General features: G+C 35.6%; 1 protein-coding gene across 8 annotated transcripts in view; it reads right to left on the bottom strand.

Annotated features, from left to right (window-relative positions):
• The window catches only part of LOC131061500 (sister chromatid cohesion protein PDS5 homolog A), a 215,145-nt gene that overhangs the window by 150,131 nt on the left and 46,309 nt on the right, over positions 1-18,705 (bottom strand). For all 8 annotated transcript variants that reach the window (XM_057995214.2, XM_057995215.2, XM_057995216.2 and 5 more), the window contains exons 11-12: positions 14,950-15,141; positions 14,585-14,767 (exon numbers count right to left, since the gene is read on the bottom strand). In XM_057995214.2, coding sequence (XP_057851197.2) covers positions 14,585-14,767; positions 14,950-15,141 — 375 coding nt within the window. The remainder of the gene's footprint in view (positions 1-14,584; positions 14,768-14,949; positions 15,142-18,705) is intronic.

Below are 18,705 nucleotides of genomic sequence, written 5' to 3'. Positions count from 1 at the left end.
CATATTCCAGCATTTAGAGGGTGAGTTCTCTAGCTTCATCCATCTTAGGAATTTCCTCATTTGATGCTACAACGGATTAAAATTAGGCTCCCATTCTATGTAATAGAAGCTAAAACCCTCGAAGAACAAAGGTTTGCTAAAGAGGATTCCCTTTTTTAAGAATTTGTCCACACATTCTATAAGGAAAAAACCATTAGAGAGTCATTTGTTGCTTACCCTACCTCTAAAGCATCCAATCCACCATTCCATGATCCGCTCGGTTGGACAGCCCATGCCACACCAATTTGCAAAGAAGGTACAGTTGCTAAGATACTCCCAAGTCTAGGGTTTTCAAAGGAATGACAAAAGCCTTGCCCTGTGTTACAATTTTGACTCCTCGATCAGCCTCCCCCTCTCTGATCCCATCCTTCTAGTTCTAAGTCCTCCCATACCTAGAATTGTTTTTTCTCTACTCTCAAATCGATTGCTTTCATCCTACCATCTATGCACCTTTGTGGAAACTCTTGTTGACTCCACCTGATTGGATCATATTCACTCCTATGGCAAATGCAAGTGCTTGTAAGGACACATTTCCCCACATGTCAATGTTCACCCCACCCTGTCTGGACACACGCCATCTTCGCGAGCTAATTTTAAAAATAACTTATATTAATATATTAATATTATTATATATAATAATAATATAATATAAAATATAATAATATAATTATAATATGATATTGATGGGGGTTCTTCCCATAGTGTGTTGGTTGAGTGGTGGTGTTGTTGTGACCACCAAGGTTCAAACCCCTTCTGGGCCATTATGATCGCAAGGCTTGAGACTTCGCTAATCCAATGTGCTTGTGGGTTTCAGACTTAGCATTGTTATATAGGGATGAGGTCCCCATTTTGTGACCTCACCGATTCATAGCTCCAAGTCAAAAGTGTTTCGCATGGAGCCAAGGGGCGTGTTGTGCCAACATTACCAGTCATGTTGAGAAGTTTACTATTATAATTACTATATTAACTACTAAATTATAATTACTATATTAATTACTATATGACAATTATTATATTAATTACCCGACACATTAAAATCATATTATTACTATATTAATATTATAATAGTATATTATAGTATATATACTATTATATTATATTAATATATTATCTTTATAGTTTATTATTATTAATATATTATATATTATTCTATGATATTATTATATAAAAGAGCTCCAATTGGTAGAAAAAATACCCTGACCCCTTGGGGCTATAGCGCACTTGGAACAAAGAGTCGGAAAAGAAAGAAATATAGTGATGTTTCAATCCTTCGTCGATGTAAGTAAGAATAGTTGTAAATCCATTTTATATTTTCTATCAATAAAAAGAAAGGTAATTAACCATGGCACATTCACTAAGAAAAAATACTTGTGTATCTAATGATTTGTTGAGTAAAATAGATAATCTAAACATGAATAAAGAGAAGAGGATAATAGTAACCTGGTCCCAAAAATCTGCCATTGTACCTGCAATGATCAATCATACCATTGTTGTTCATAATGGAAGTCACATTTACCCATTTTTATAACAAATGGTATGACAAACCACAAATTGATATTATTATATAATACAATAATTATATTATATTACTAGAACGATCTAATTTAATAATAATTTATAAAACAATATTAGAGTAAAGAATATACAATTTGAATCTAATAATATAATAGCAATATAATAGTAATATATTATATATTATTGTACTATATTATTACTATATTAATATACAATTAATTATATTATATTACTTAAATAATTTGATTTAATAATAATTTATACAATAATATTAACTTGACTAAGGACTAGACAATTCAAATCTGCTGGACTTTATTCAATAAAAAATAAAATTAAAAAACATGCATTCCTCTCAGCAGGCAATATCGAACATGGAATGCTACGAATTAAAAAATCCTCTTACTGCAACTTTGGAAAAACACTTTCTTTCCGCTAAATGTTGAATTAAAAGGGGTACAAGCAATGAAATATCGGTGGATTGTATTGAGAAAGAATCTTTCAACCAAACAAATGCCAAAAACAATTAAGAAATTGAAGTTTAAAAAAAAAACCCTAGCAAAAATCACAGGACACCCTTGCCAAAAATCATGCACAAAAATCATGCAGCAAAGCAAGGGTAGAAACACTCATAAATTGGAATTAAACTTTTAAAAACTGGCAAAAACCAAAGGAAAACACATCAAACTCAACACGTATGGGGAAAAACTTGTTGAAGTTATAGCTGCGATAGAGATCCCAGATGCAACGTCTCTTATTCATCTTGTGGATTCAGTTACCTTTATTTATCATGCTTCAGTTCATTGGCTTCCGTTTTCTTTTCATGTTCTGTCGGTGAAGATGTCTTTGTGGCTGGTGACTTTTCATGTCTATGTGGTTGTCAGTGACTTTTGATGTCTATGTGGTTGTCGGTGAAGATGTGATTGTCGGTGTCTTTTCCTCTTCCTTTGTGGAGTCTCTTCACTTGCAATTCCGATTCTTTATATTCATCGCCCTTCCATTTTCGTGGCTCTTCTTCTTCTTCGGCAGATGGATAGTTATATATTGTTGGCTTCTCTCGTTTGTCTTGTAACGACTTGAGAACATTGTGTGTGTAGTCTGTCAAATCAGTAATATTATATGTTTTATGTGTTCAGAGTTTTTCAGTCTTATGAAGGTGTATAGAATGTATATGAGATGTATCAATTGACTTCATTGTCATGATTGATTTGTAGAGAATCAAACTTATCTTATTGTGATTGATAGTAATCTGAAACTATCAACAGTTGTATTCATTTTTCAGAGATATAATAAAGTTCATTTTTGAGTAAGCTTTTCACCCTTAGGTGGAGGGTTTTCCCAAGATAAGCTCTTGTGTTTTCTGCTTTCTATTTATTCTGGTTCAAATTTAACATGGTATCAGAGCCAGGTTTAGAAGATTGATCCAGAACCAGAATCTGTAAGTTCTTTATTTCTTTCTTTTGTTTGCCTAAGTTATTCATAATGGTGAACAGATTGAAAGTAAAAGATAGACTAGATGGGTCATCAAATTTCTCTTCTTGGAAATTTAGAATTCTGATTACTCTAAAAGAGAATGATCTCCTTGACTATGTCTCCAAAGATGTAGAAGAACCTTCTGCTGATGCAAAGAAAATTCAATGGAGAAAGAATAGGACTATGGCTAAGAAAATTCTGATTGATTTTGTTAAGGATCATCTGGTTCCTAATATTTCTAAGTTGGGTTCAGCCAAAGAAATGTTTCAGACTCTAAAGGACCTATACGAATTCAACAACACCAACAGAGCTCTAGCCCCGAGACGTCAATTGTTGCATGTTAAAATGGATAAAGAAGAATCAGTTGTTTCATACTTCATGAAAATTACAAAGTTAAAGGATTAGCTCAATGCAATTGGAGAATCTTTTGCTGATAAAGACTTGGTGATATTAGCCATGAATGGACTTCCCAACTCTTGGGAATCTTTCATTCAAGGTATTAGTGGAAGAAATGATCTACCCAAGTTTGATCGGTTGAGAGCTGATTGTATTCAAGAGGAATGCAGATTGGAGGCGAGAGGTATTGGGCGTAATCATCATGATATGGAAAATCAAATCCTTGTTACTCATTCTTCTATGGAAAAAGGCAAAAGAAGAAAGAGGGATAGAGACAAAGAATCACATCTTGTTTCAGAACCAAAAAAGAAAAAGGACTTATCCCACATTCAATGTTATAGGTGTGACAAATATGGTCACATTGCTCGAGATTGCAGATTCAGGTCTTCTCATCTAGCTTCTTCTGCAGAAATCAACATAGGGACACCTCAGGAGGAGCCAAGGTCTAATGTAAGTTCAGAAGATTTCTCATTTTAAAATGAGAATATGACATTTCAGCTTCAAAGGGAGCCTGACATTCCAGCCTGAGAGGGAGTCAAACGTTTCAGGAGCCTCATTGTCTTGAATATTTTGTTAATGAGTTCTTCTCTACGAGAGAAGTTCGAGGTGAAATCCCTTGTTAATGAGTTCTTCTCTGCGAGAGAAGTTCGAGGTAAAATCCCTTGGCTAATGAGTTCTTCTCTACGAGTCTGTGAGAGAAGTTCGAGGTGAAATCCCTTGGTTAATGAGTTCTTCTCTACGAGAGAAGCTCGAGGTGAAATCCCTTGATCCACCCTCTGAGAGTAGCTATGGTGGAAGTCATGTGCATGACTTTATGATTTTTATTTCTGTTTCCATTCACCCTCCAGGAGTAGCCATGGTGAATATTGTTATGTTGAGATAACAACTTTATTGAATAAAATATGTGATAAGACTCTGTTAACATTCTTTGGTTGCAGCTGAATGTATCTGTCATGAGATGTCGAAATGAAGATCTCTCTCTTGCTAAGAGGGAGTGTTGAAGTTATAGCTAAGATAGAGATCCAAGATGCAGCGTCTCTTATTTATCTTGTGGATTCAGTTACCCTACTTCGGTTCATTGGGTTCTGTTTTCTTTTCATGTTCTGTCAGTGAAGATGTCTTTGTGGCTGTCGGTGAAGTTGTGGCTGTCAGTGGCTTTTCATGTCTATGTGGCTGTCGGTGAAGATGTGGCTGTCGGTGTCTTTTCCTCTTCCTTCGTGGAGTCTCTTCACTTGCAATTCCGATTCTTTATATTCATCGCCCTTCCATTTTCATGGCTCTTCTTCTTCTTCGGCAGATGGATAGTTATATATTGCTGGCTTCTCTCGTTTGTCTTGTAGCGAATTGAAAACATTTTGTATGTAGTCTGTCAGATCAGTAATATTATATGTTTTCTGTGTTCAGAGTTTTCAGTCTTATGAAGGTTTATAGAATGTATATGAGATGTATCATTTGACTTCATTGTCATGATTGATTTGTAGAGAATCAAACTTATCTTATTGTGATTGATAGTAATCTGAAACTATCAACAGTTGTATTCATTTTCAGAGATATAATAAAGTTCATTTTTGAGTGGGCTGGGTTTTTCACCCTCAGGTGGAGGGTTTTCCGAGGATAAGCTCTTGTGTTTGTGTTGTTTATAAGTTTAATTTTCTGCTTTCTATTTATTCTGGTTCAAATTTAACAAAAATCACGTTTTTAAAAGGGAAAAATCAAGAATTTTGCCAATTTGTGATTTTTTAGATTTATGCTTATTTGACAAAAAAGCTCTATTTCAATTGCATTTTGGAGTACTTTTAACACTAAAGCAAAGAAGACAACATTATCTGCGAAAGGCAATTGGAGAGATAGCACAAATGAAATGAAGGTGAGGCATCTCACAGACACCTTACAAACTGTTTTGATGACAAATATGATAAGTTTGTTGAGATGTAGGCACCTAGTAATGTTTCATATTATGCACAATGTATCAATGCTAATGCAAGGGCCCAAGGGCTTATGTAATTCATTTTCAGCGCCTGTTTGTGTTTTTGGTGAATTGTGTAAGGCTTTTTGGTTATAGGTTTCAAATAGTAGTGTTGAATTTGGACAGGGTTGATAGCTGGATGGGTTAGGTGATAATTTATCAAAATAATCTTATCATGTTCTAGCAAACTTTGGCTGGTTGTGTAATGAGAAAACTTGCACAAGATGAATAATAATAGGAACTATGTTGCAAATACTTCTTAATAATATGCCCCTTCGAGGGGGCAACCTCCTAATTCATTTTGAGAGGGATACCTCCAATGGTCTTCAATAACAACTCAATACTCAACATGATGATTATGTAGTTTATTTAAGAGTTAAGGTAGCCACAAGCCGAGTACTCATAACACAATACACACAATGGGGTTAGGGGCATAACAGGTTTTGTTGGTCCACTTCTCATCCGCACCTTGTTATTATATTGTGGTTGTTGACTACAGCCCTAGAGGCCTCCTTGGCACCATCATCTTAGGGTGATAGCCTGGTATTGGTTTCATGGTTCCTGGGCATTACCAAGTATATTATAAATAAATAACAATAGTACGTTTAAATTAAAAGAAAAACCCTCATTGTGGTTTAAAATTTAACATCTAAAAATTTATTCAAAGTAAAACTTTAAAAAAACTTTAAACATCCTATAGTTGAACCTAAAATGTACAGCCTTTCCTCTGTAATTTTTTGTCTCAAAGAATTTGAATGAGCCAAAATAAAAGATATAAATAAAAAATTGAAATAATTTTTTGTAGAACTCAGGAAACAGCAAAGCAAAGGTGATTTATCTTGATTACTCTGGATTAATTGTGGGTTTTTCAAGTGTAAGGCTACCATGTTTTAATCTAGTTTCTCATGATCTTGATTACTCTAGATTAATAATGGGTGTTCCAAGAACATTGCAACCATAATTTAACCTAGTTTCTCATGAGGATGGCGTCTGCATAGAAATCACTGTACCAAACAACAGTTTCATACCCATCTATGCTAGAGAGGAATACTTTGAAACTTTGCATGTTTATTAAACGGCGTGAAAGCTACCTACAACAAATAGAATTATACAACAGACCCACACATACAGCTATGTCTCTTCCTTGGGGTCTCTCGGCCAGCTACATTTTTATTGGGTTTGCATTATTCGCAAATTATATAAAGAGGCTTGAGGTAGCAGAAGTGTGTTCCTCTTGTTGCATACAAACCACTACCATTCACCAAATACAGAATTGAATATTGAAAATGATTATCACACATCGTCCCTAGTTTTTGTCATAATGCCATAAATACAGATTAAACTAGCTCACAAATCTTACTTATGTCTATTTGAAAATGCCAAGAGATACCATTCTCAAGATGCTTAATTCTGGATTTGGCACCTGGAATGATAGGCACCTCAAGAATGATAGCTCTTGTTGTTTTTCAGAGAGAATATTTTTATACCAATAGCATTCACATGCATGAAATTCATATTCATTTAATATACTCCATTATTAACCATGGTATATTGGTAAAGTGAGTATTTAAACAATGTCCAATTTACTTAAAAGTGTTCAAAAAACTGCTGCAGATATATTTATGCTAAGGTAGTGAAACACTAAATGAAAAATTTAGTATATATGCATTGTTGCAAATTTATATGAAAATTTAAAGAAATGAATTACACAAATAAACAAAGTCAAATGAATATTACACATTAAAAGCAAATGAGTGTGAAAATATTTTGGCTTATGCCAATTATTGCATTTCCTGATTTCAATTTTTTGTAGTCATAATATGAGAATGGTGAGAAGATTCTGAGTCCTTCCAAGGCTTTTACACAGGAGATAACCATAAACGTTAACTTTTGTCTTTCTACACATCCTCTATCAATCGTCACTTTAGTAAGAGTCATAGGTGCCAATCATAGGGTAAGGCTTAGAAATAGCACAAGTTTGTTGCATTAATATATTGTCATATGCAGTTTTTTATTTTCTAAAGTTTTTATTGTTTTTTTTACATAAGAGTACAGATTCTACCTTGAGAGCTTTCTATTACTTTTTGAAGATTCTCTAAGATACAATTATTTTCTCTCAGCGTAGAATTTTATATCTGTTCTGCCATCATGCTTAAAGTGCTTTAATGTCAATCTTTGTTTTGTTACAGTAATACATTACCCTATTGGTTGTATATGTTCTAAATAATTTTTAAGGTTAAAAAAGATTGTAATTTGGGAGCTTTGAATCCTTTCTTAAGGATGTTTGGAGATATTTTATATTTCTATCACTTAAAATGCTTCAGACTCTTTTATTTTCACTGTTATTATGTCTACAGAGAAACATGATAGAATATGGTTGCAGGATATAAAGCACAGTTTAGGACATGAGCGTTGGCACACACTTTTCGACAATAATGGAAAAAACATATAATTACATTTCTTTTTCACATATTAGAGTGCATATTTTCTGAAAGCCTTTCCTATTTATACTTTTTTGTGGATTATAGACATCAAATTATGTACACGTCCGGAAAGTTCAAAGTTTTTTTATTATGTTTTAGTTTTACTGAAGAAAACAAAATGGAAAACTGAAAAAAAACCAATGCATAAGCCATGTTTCTTACTGTAATAAACAACACACAGAAGCCAAGGCATTTTTAAGTAAAATAATTGAAAAGAATCAACTTTCTGGTAAGTGTTTATGACATAGCATTCCTCTTATTTCAATTTATTTTGATAACTGATTTACTTTTTGATCAAACATTATCAATTTCTCATATAAATATTCTTTTCAAAGGCAGTTCATAAAGTTGACATGTGTAAATTTTTGACACTTTGTTTTCTTTTCCTTACATCTTCACTACCACAAGCTTTCACCCATTCTCTATATTCAGATTGTTAGCTTTCACCCATTTCTTATTTTCACCTTGTCAAATATTTTGGACTCGGCTATACCAACAGCTCACAAATCTTTGTATTTTAAGGTTCAACCAGCATTCAAAGCTTGAAACAATGGCATGAGCTCAAAATGCCCTATGATGCTTGGCTTCGTTACACAACACTACAAACAAATAGATACTAAGATGAGATATTATAAAAAAGGGTACATACATAAGGGAAGACACAGAGCTATTGTAGCTGTGAAAGAAGCAAACTTAGGATTTAAACTAATGGAAAATTTCCCTAGATCGATGTGGATAAAATTTAAATTTATAACCTAGTAGGAGGTTGTTCCAAAGCCAAACCGGATGGCAGTGTCACAGGGGCTAATGATTGTACTTTGTGCACAGTTGCCTACAGCTCATATTTTCAAACCACAGTATAATTGTCTTTTATTTTAGAAACAACTAACAAGTGATTGCATACATTCCATTTAAGGAGTCCCTAACCTTCCATCCCTTTTCTAATAGCAGAGATGTCAGGCTTCATTCTGCATGTGATATTGCCGTCAACCCAGAGCATCCATGAAGCAGACTTGGTTCTTACAAATTCTATTTATGAACTTTAAAAATACCATTACTGTATTCATTGCTTTCTGCTATACCACTTTGCTTGGTAGGTCCATTGTTTGGTGATTCTGTTTGTTACAGTTACAGCCCACCATGCTGGTGCAGGGCACCTAACACTCCATGCAATTTTTGGTTTGTTCTAAGTCTTTTATGTTGTAATATGTGGACCAACCATTTGGAACTCAATGAAGCCATGGTTGAGTTGTCCAAGCTTTTGTTGTGTTCAGGATGCTGATATCCTAGAAGATGTAATGTTGATGTTGTTCACAGGAGCACTACTCTAAATCAGAGTCATCATGTAATCAGGGAGTAATGCATTGTTTTTGGGTCTCTTGGGATGCATTGAGGGCCTTTTTGAGCCTTGGAATGCACTTGAGTGCAAAGTTGCATTCTCAGGATGAAAAGATGTAAAGTTGCTAAGCAACATTTGCAATTTTGCAAAAAAAGTTGCATTTTTGTTGATTGGCGGTGAAGAAGCTGGTTCCAACCAACTGAATCATGATGATATAAGCCAAAAACAACTTCATTGTACAGGTTAGAAGATCTTGGAATGAAAAGCAAGTTTTGATGTGTAAGGAAAATCTTGTTTGACACCGTTTTTGACTGTTTTCTTTGTTTTTACTGTGTAGTACGGTCCAGTACAGACTTGACAAAAGAATCTACTTGCAGGGCATGAGAGTTTCAAGGGTTTAAGCAAGAAATGGCTCTAGCCTGAGCATCCACTGATGGCACCGGTTGAAATCATGTGGAATGCTAGGTTAGGGTCTGTAAATATGTTTAGAGTAGGTTTTGTGTCTTTGCAGTCCTTTGTGGTGATTGTACAATGATACCCTAGGCTCACAGCTAGGAGTTGGTGAGGCTAGGACAGCAGGAGATGTGCGTTTTCTGAGCACATATGTATTGATAGAGCCAAAGTTGGAACATGATTGGAGACCTATTTGAATGCCCTAAAAGAATCCTTGATTGGCTTTTGTTGAGGTTTTGACTAGTGAAGCTTTCCAAAGCCATCTTTGCAAGTCACCCAGGTAGGCCTAAAACCCTCGAAAATAGGGCAGTTTTGGATACCCCATGTGTACGAAGAACCCAGATGGCAATTTGAAATATTGTATGCAATTCTGAAAAGGGTGTGTCCATAAATATAATTTATTTGTGGCCTTGTGTGGGAAGATTTGAAACTAAGCCCTGAAAACCGTAATAGGAGGGCTAATTGCATTAGGCCTATTTGGAGCCTGGTAGAGACAAAGTGAGGTTGAGAAAGCTTGGCGATGGGCTTGAAGGTGAACAAATCCCTAAAAGACATCAAAGACACTATGTAAGTTCATTTTACACACATAGAACAAGTTGGAGAATTAAGATCCTTTGCAGAGGTTGTTGGAGCCCTTGGAAGTGGTGTTAGAGATTGAGGTGGAATCCTCAATAGGAAATTTGATTGTTAAAGATCAATGGCTATACCTTGGAGGCAAGCCTTTAGCCCTTGGAGGTCTAACTAGTAGAACCCTTACCAAGTACCATTGGATGGGCTTGAGTAGCTAGTGGGTTGGAGAGAGCAAGGAAGACAACTAGGTGTTTTAGAGCAACTCCAAGAATCTCTGCATCACATGTTCTACTAGCCTTAAATCCTGCAATCATTCCTCATGTTTGAGATAGGAAGAAGAGTAGTTTTGTTTTCAGATTTCAAAAAACAGTGTGAAAAACAATCACTTCCTCTGTTTCCCTGCTTTCTCCAACACAACTCACAACACTTATTAACTGTTGATACAAGCAGCTGTTCCTCTTCACAAGCATGCAATGGCCACAGAATTGGCAGCTCAGTGTCCTCCATTACCAATATCAACTCCTTTATGTGCACCACCAACAGATACAACTTGCTTCCAAATAATACATATGCCACTAAAGAGAATCACTGCTTATCCAACCACTTTAGAATGTAATCTCTGATAGCATTCCCACCACCAGGCAAGCCTCAGGCAGCAGCAGTAAACCCATAGAAATCACAGGCTTTACAATCATATCCTTTAGAAATTGGAAAACAGATTAGAGGGTGAAAAGCCCACACTAGTTTAGTTTCTTAAACTAGATATTCCTCCACCATACTGTCACCTTGTGCTGCTCCGGTTTAATCTCATTGCACTAAAAATGTTAAATTAAAACTGTTAAATGCAAGCTGCTTGATTTGAGTACTTATCTCACATTCATCCCATCATGGTCTAGGTCGGATGATTTATATAGTTCAATGGACGCCATAAGCTATGCCAATTGGAAAAGCAGCTAGAGGGTGAAAAGTCCAAAATCGTTTAGTTTTCTATGGTAGTTATTCCTCCCCCACATCAACATATGCTTCATGGTGTTGAAAATAATATAAATTATTGCTTACCTTGTACTGCTCCAGTTTAATTCCATTACAATAAAAAGCATGAATTTATAACAATGGTGGATAAATCTTCATAATACAGCTTCAATACAGTGGTCTTGCCATGACTCGACACAAACAATCCATCCAATAACAGGCTTCTAATAGCTGGCAATAGACCATCACCGAGGAATATTTGGAAGCAGGTTGAGACAAATCCTCTTTTACTTCATCCAACTACATTTGAGTCCAACCACAGTTGAAATACAGATAGAAGAGGAGACAGTCCACCAAATAGCAGAATAGCATGTAAGTGCCTTTCTTCTAGAGGTAGAAATCCTCTTCATAAAGACAAGGTCTCTGATCATAGGCTTCGGACTAAAATTAGTGTCCCAATAGTTTATCCTTGAATCTCTTCAAAATTATAAGCTGCCATATCATCAGAGTTTCTGCATAAGTGGGTAAAGCATTGTGTCAGGTGCTAGTGTTGAAGCCTTCTATGCTACAGATTTATGGTGGACATCAAGTTCTGTTGGTGTTGGAAATAAGCCACACCCGGACCGCCAATGGACTGGTCCAAGAGGGGCCAGTAGCTCAGTGGTAGAGCACTCCAGCAGCGTATGGAAGGTCCTAGGTTCGAGTCCTAGCTGGTCCATGTCTCAACATGGTATCAGAGTCAGGTCCAGGCTAGGAGCCCCAAGCACAGGAGAGGTGTGGCTTAAGGGGTGGTGTTGGTGTTGGAAATAAGCCACACCCGGACCGACGATGGACTGGCCCAAGAGAGGCCAGTAGCTCAGTGGTAGAGCACTCCAGCAGCATATGGAAGGTCCTAGGTTCAAGTCCTAGCTGGTCCATGTCTCAACAAGTTCAAGGCCTTAAAGGAGGAGGTAATGTCAATCAATGACATTATATGGAGAATTTGTGTGCTTTTTCGCAGGACCTGGCTTTTTTTTTTCCAGAACAGAGGATGTTTATATATATATCATAGCAACATAATAACATTTATAAATTAGAATCTAGATTCTAATTCTAAAATCATTGAATCAGACACTTCATAGTCTTCTTTTTCCTTGCTCAAACCAAAATCAAAATGAAAATAAAAAAACCCTTTCGCCTTTCACACTTCACATCTTCACCAGTTCTGTATTTCTTCCCTTGCTGAGCGCTGTCGTGAAAGCTCCACCAATGTTTTTTTTATTTTCTTTAAAACTGAGTATGACTTTTATCGATATCAATAATATGGTATTGATAGATAAGTAAAAAAAAATTAATCGCTCAATTTCTTTCGATATTAATAATTATTTATTAATTAATAATTATTAAAAATAAAAAAAATTGATCACTTTCTATCAGCGATTTTCATTAAAAAAATTTAATTGCTTTCTAAATAATTCTTATTAAAAAACGAAAAAAATATTTTTATTAAAAAAAATTGTTTTTTAATTGTACCTACCGCTGGAAACGGCTATCCATCCCCGGGACAGTCATGGGGTGGCTTGGGCGTCCCCTGCCATCCCAGGGACAGTCAACGGTCCCCGAAAAAAAGGTTGACCATTTCCGAATTTCCAGGATGGTTTTTGAAAATTTTCAGGGATCGAAGACGGCTTGGAAACGTTTCCAGTCGTCCCCAAGTCCCCGAAACAGTTTCCATTTCCGGAACGTGTGCCTTTAGGCCGGAAACGCGTTTCCGAGTAACACTGGTGTATTCAGCTAGCTAGAAAAGTTTTAGGGTGAGAAGATGTCGTTATTAGAGAAATTAGCACTAAACACAAACCACTGTGAATGGAGATAGGGTTTTGGAGACAATTTTTTTTTTCCTAGATTTTGGGGGCAGTGATGGAATGACACACAAATGGCTAATAAAAATATATTTTAAAATATACACACACAAACAAGATGTACAAAATTTACTAGTATAGCTATCTTAGATAAATCTATCTAAAGAAATGTCAAGTGATATCAATTGAAACTATTTTATTTTACTTTAAACTATATTTATTACATAAAAAAAATTAAATTTTATTGTATCTACATTGTTTATTTTTTCCCTATTACAAATTTTTTATTTAATAATTGACATCTAATTTTTTATATTTAAATTCTAAACTTCTTTCATTATTCAAAAAAAATATTATTAAATATAAAAAAAATTTAAAATATATTTTTAAAATAAATTAGTTATTTTGTACTAATGATTTTAAAGAGAATATTTTCTATATACTGTAATTAAAAACGTGTTAAATATTTTTGTTTTTATTTTATATTTATATATCTATCCATAACTTACTATTTTGATGAGGATATATTTTGTTTCATATGGTATTTATTGTGAAAATATTATGTTCATAATTAATATTAATATTTTGACATATGAATGGTTGTCAAAATTAAGCTAAAAGGTAAAAGTTGACATTAACACACTCACGCCATCACACTCCAACCCCTTGCTGCCATTGTAGAATGCCTCTCGGCATTAAATACAGAATTGAGAACACAGTTAACAATTGATGAATCAATGCCAATTTTTAGATCATAAATGTTTAATGATAAATTGACATGATATATATATATATATATTGGAATTGGCTCAACAAACAAAAAGTAAATGGGATTCACCTAATCGAGGTTTAATCACCAAAATACTGAAGAAAAAATTGTTTTTACTGGCAAACACAAAACAAACTTTAAATTTTGTCTTTTGAAACCAGGAGGAGGATGACAAATGGTAGAGCTGAGGGATGGAGCCCCTATCCAAAGCCCAAACTAAAGCCTTCAAGGCCACAAAGACCTACATGGTACATGCCATTTTTCTCCTGTTTCTTTCTTGCAAAAGAAATTGTAACAATGCAAAAGACAAATGATGAGAACAGGAAATTGAATGAGGAATAAGAATTCTACAAGTGAAATTAAAGAAAATTCATGTTGCGGACCCTTGTGGGCTCCCATAAGGGTTAGGTTTATAATTTAATTTGTGTTTTTGAAGCCGTAAATTAGATGGCCACAGAGAACATCTTGATCTCCCAAGACATCAAAGGGGCAGCTGGCCATCCCCATGTAATCCCCACAAAAGGAGATGTCCTAGGAAAATTCGTCCACTCTGAGATGTCTCAGGGATAATAAAATTACAAATTGAGATGGGGAGGAGATTTTTTTTCCCATCCCTGGAACATCTACAGAAGGGGAAACAATACAAAAACCCCAGATACATGTTCCTTGGTACACTACTATTTACCATAAAGCTCAACACTCGTGAACATTATATTCATCAAAACAGAGCAATTTTATCCAAAAACTGGTCATAAATTTTCTCATACACACCAGAAGAAGATCGATTCCAGCAATTTTCAAGTTCTGATTTGATGCTGTTTTATAACCATAAGAATGACTCAAAACAGCCTGCACATGTTCCATTCCAAATAATATATAGCTGCATTTCAAATAAAGAGTCTTCAAGAATTCATATTGTGGATGCCGCTCTCCTATTCTTTTCAGCAAATCTTCCTGTAAAAATACCAAATGGCATTCAACAATCTATTAATAGCATTGTCAGAGTTTATAATTTGCATATCTTACATCAAGATTGGATAATAAATGCATGTATACCTTTACTAAATAAGAAAAAAAATATATGTACAGAATGACATTTATAAAAAAAATATTCCCATATGATTCTTGCAACTTACACGAATGGCTTGGGCACTTGCAACCGTTGTGTTTGGGTCAAGCAACTGAGAGAGACCTTTGAAAACATTGTTATCCTTCATTTGGTGCAATTTTTGAAAATTTTCCTCAGCTCTTACAGGATCAATAAAGCATAAAGACATTGTCTTTAGCCCCATCTGAATCTTCTTATTCAATTCCATGGAATCGTCCTCCTACATATTCATCAAATATTTAACCTGCTATTAATGTGACATTAAACAAACTAATCCACCAAAATGTGGAATTGATTTTATATACAATAACCAGAAACTCTTTAGATCAAAAAATCATACAATTAATAGATTAAACATTTCTTGAATGGAAGATGCTAGCCAGATAAGATGTACTTCAAACACCTTATCAATCAGATGTTTTAACTGCTCATAGAAGGTGATATCATAGGAAAAAAATAAAAAATAAAAAATAAAATTATTTAAGAGGGCAAACACTTTTTTATCAACTAACAGACCCTCTGCAACTAACCAATAATACAGCTGTTTGCTACAGATTACATAGACATGATGACCATACTCTCTCCAAAACCTCTAAAATGCAGTACAATGACAACTATACTCAGTTATCGTAAATTTGCACACAATTTGAATTGCGAAGGGGCATCACTGAGAATATCCTATGGCTGTTTACCATGATATACAACCTACAAACCAAAATGCCTAGATGGGGAGTTTTGAAGTGAGATACATTATATAGTTAAATAAAAATTACCCATCAAGCAACAATAGGAGAAGCAAAGAGTAGGAAAATTAGTTGGTGCAGAACAGGGGGGAACAAAAAGAGGTGTAGAGGTGCAGCCAGAAGTTATGGTAGGCAGTCACAGCAGCAGACATGGCAACAAGGGGAAAGAAAATCAGACCAGTATTCGATGCCATGCCCTTGGCAAGATGCCAAAAAGGTGAATTCTAAACAATTTCCAAAGGACACAGATCAAGAAAGTGCATTATGGAGGCAGCAAAGGAAATTCCAAATTTCCAAAGTTTACCATTGAAGGGAAGAATGAGGAAGAGATTCAATCTATAGAAAAACATGACCTAATCAGGATCATACTGATGAAATGGATGGCCACACCAAATATCAAGGCTTGGATCCACAGAGAGTGACTGTATGACAAATTTGATTGAAAATAAATGCTGATCAAAATAACAAGTGGCTGGACATGGCACCACAAACCCTCAAAATGCTGGAATTCATCATTACTGCATTACAAAGAGCACATCAGAAATATACGTGTCATATACATCAAGTATGGTTGCTGTTTTCTGTCTGATATAACCCTAGATTGCCAAATTCTCAGATCTAGTCTGTTAAAATCAATTTTAGGAAAAAAAGCCGACTATTACTAGTGAACGGATTGAATCAAGCACCCAAATCTATCAACAAATCAGCGACTTCAATTTAAATCAGAATTTACCAGTAATTACAGACAATGTCAATGATCAGTTTCCAACTTACAAACATACCATACTGCTGTATGGATGGCAAATTCAGATGATAAACAGACTTGTATGGCTGGATGAGATGGTACCCTTGCTGACACAGATGAAAGCTGGAAGAATACAGCTGTGACAGCTCTAGAAATGCAGATCAGTGGCTGGAAATGGAAGATTAGATCTGCCCCTCAATGCTGTGCACCCAACTAAAGGTTGGAAAATGTGATGTAACAGCAGTAAATGATGTGAAATCTGCTCCCCTGATGCTAGCACATCCAAAAGATGACTAGAATATGCAAGGTGGTCCCAAGATCAGCATCAACAATATCATATAAACCTCCTCTAAGAGCTCTGCTCACCCTCTGAATGCTGTGGCTAAACAAAAGGTTGGTGCAACTCACTAAATTAGCCATGGAATATGTTGCAACATTTTCACACATCGCCCTATTGCAAATGGGAACCCCCACTTTTTTCTTTTTAGGGTAGTCATTTTGATTGTCTTGGCTTGGCAGTAGTGTCTCAGTCGTTAGCCATTGCTTGGGAGAGGAGGTTGAATCAATCAATTAGGAACTGTTATCAAGGTTGCAAAATTGCAAGGAACTCGTCCAAGGTGTAAATTTGTCTTGATTTGAATTTATCCTCATAAGGGTCAAATTTCTACTCTTTGAGCTTAATGATGAAATTATTGCAAGATTGCTGTGAACTTTGTGATGAACAGGTAATTTGTCCCTATCCCCATCAACTTTCCACTCCTAGGAAGAGAGTTGAAACCAAGGATTACAAAGGTCCCTATAAAAATCGATTTCCCACTTGGGGAGATTGGGCAAGTAAAGTAATTTGAACAATCTGGACGTGGAAAAAATTTAAGGATCTAAAAGTCCCTATGGAAATCGAATTTCAACCTTGGAGATGAGCAAGTGAATTGGATTTGAATGATTTGGATAAGGACTAATCCAAGGATCAAAAGGTCCCTATAGAGATCACATTTCCACTGTGAGCAATTATGCTAAGGATTAAATTGTCCCTATCCTAATCGATTTTCCACTCGATGAGATGATGAAATTTCAAAGCAAATTCAAGGACAAAAATAGGGATAAATTTTGTCCCTATGGAGGTCGACTTTCCACTCTTCAAGGCATTGAAAAGACTATGTAACAAATTCATAGGGACAAATCAAGGAAAGCCGTGGATCAAATTTGTCCCTATACACATCGATTTTCCACTCAACCCATAAAAATCAAATTACCTATGATAAGCCACGACAAAAATGGGGATCAAATTTGTCCCTATACACATTGATTTTCCACTAATTAAAATAAGTCATCACCAAAAGGTGTGAAGAAGGAAATACAATGAAGCGTGTAAGATAAGGTCCTGACCCAAGGATCTAAAGCTGAATGTGCAGACCTAAACTGAGGCACGTGAAGAGAGGTCTTAAAAATGTAATGTGTTAAGAAGACCTAAAGGTGGTGCATGGACCTAAGGATCAAACGTGTGGACTCAAACATAAAGGTGGACCAAAAATCACAATATGTAAATCAATCATGAAATGTATGGACCTAAAGGGTGTACTGTGTAGGAGGCTTGTATCAAGTTGGAATGTGTGGAAAGAGGCCCCAAATCAAGGCGTGTAGATTCTAATTTAGGCCTTGACCCAAATCAAAATGTGTGAAAGGAGGGACCTAAAGGGTAGCGTGTGAATGGAGGTCCCAAAATGAAACATGAGAGATAAGTGGGCCCTAAAAGCGTAACGTGTGGACTCATAAGGATCAACCTTAAGGGAGACCAAAGCATAAAGCGTATGGAAGATTAAACATAGAGCTAATTTACCTAAATGAAGCATGTAGAGGATAATTCCAGACTTGAGGAAGGTATTAAATGATTATTTACGATGTTTTAATTCGCATTATGTCTCTTTTGCAGGTATGATTGCAAGAGGATGAAGGAGAAACGACAAAGGTATGTTCTACACATCCAAGGCGAATTAGGAGGATGGAGCAGAAACCGGGCCTTGTCAAAATCAGGCCTAAGCGAGTTTATCAGTAGACTGAGTTTTGTGAGCTGAAGTAGAGCGGAATCCGTCAGAATTTTTTAGGACAAATTCCTTGTGTTTTGAGGTGGATTCACAAGCGGGTCAGACCTGTTCCATTTTGATTGGCAACAAAGGCACTTTTCAGGTTGAATCTCAGGCAATTTCCAACTGAATCAGAGGTATTTTCCAGCAATGAAGCGAATTCTTAAGGGAGAAGGGAATTTCAGTGAGATCACAACAAAATGAAGAAGCAATCA

Source organism: Cryptomeria japonica, chromosome 8 (genome assembly GCF_030272615.1).
Source record: "Cryptomeria japonica chromosome 8, Sugi_1.0, whole genome shotgun sequence".
In the NCBI taxonomy this organism is placed as follows: Eukaryota; Viridiplantae; Streptophyta; class Pinopsida; order Cupressales; family Cupressaceae; genus Cryptomeria; species Cryptomeria japonica.
The sequence above is the reverse complement of the archived record's forward strand: the minus strand, read 5'-3'. Positions and strand labels throughout refer to the sequence as shown.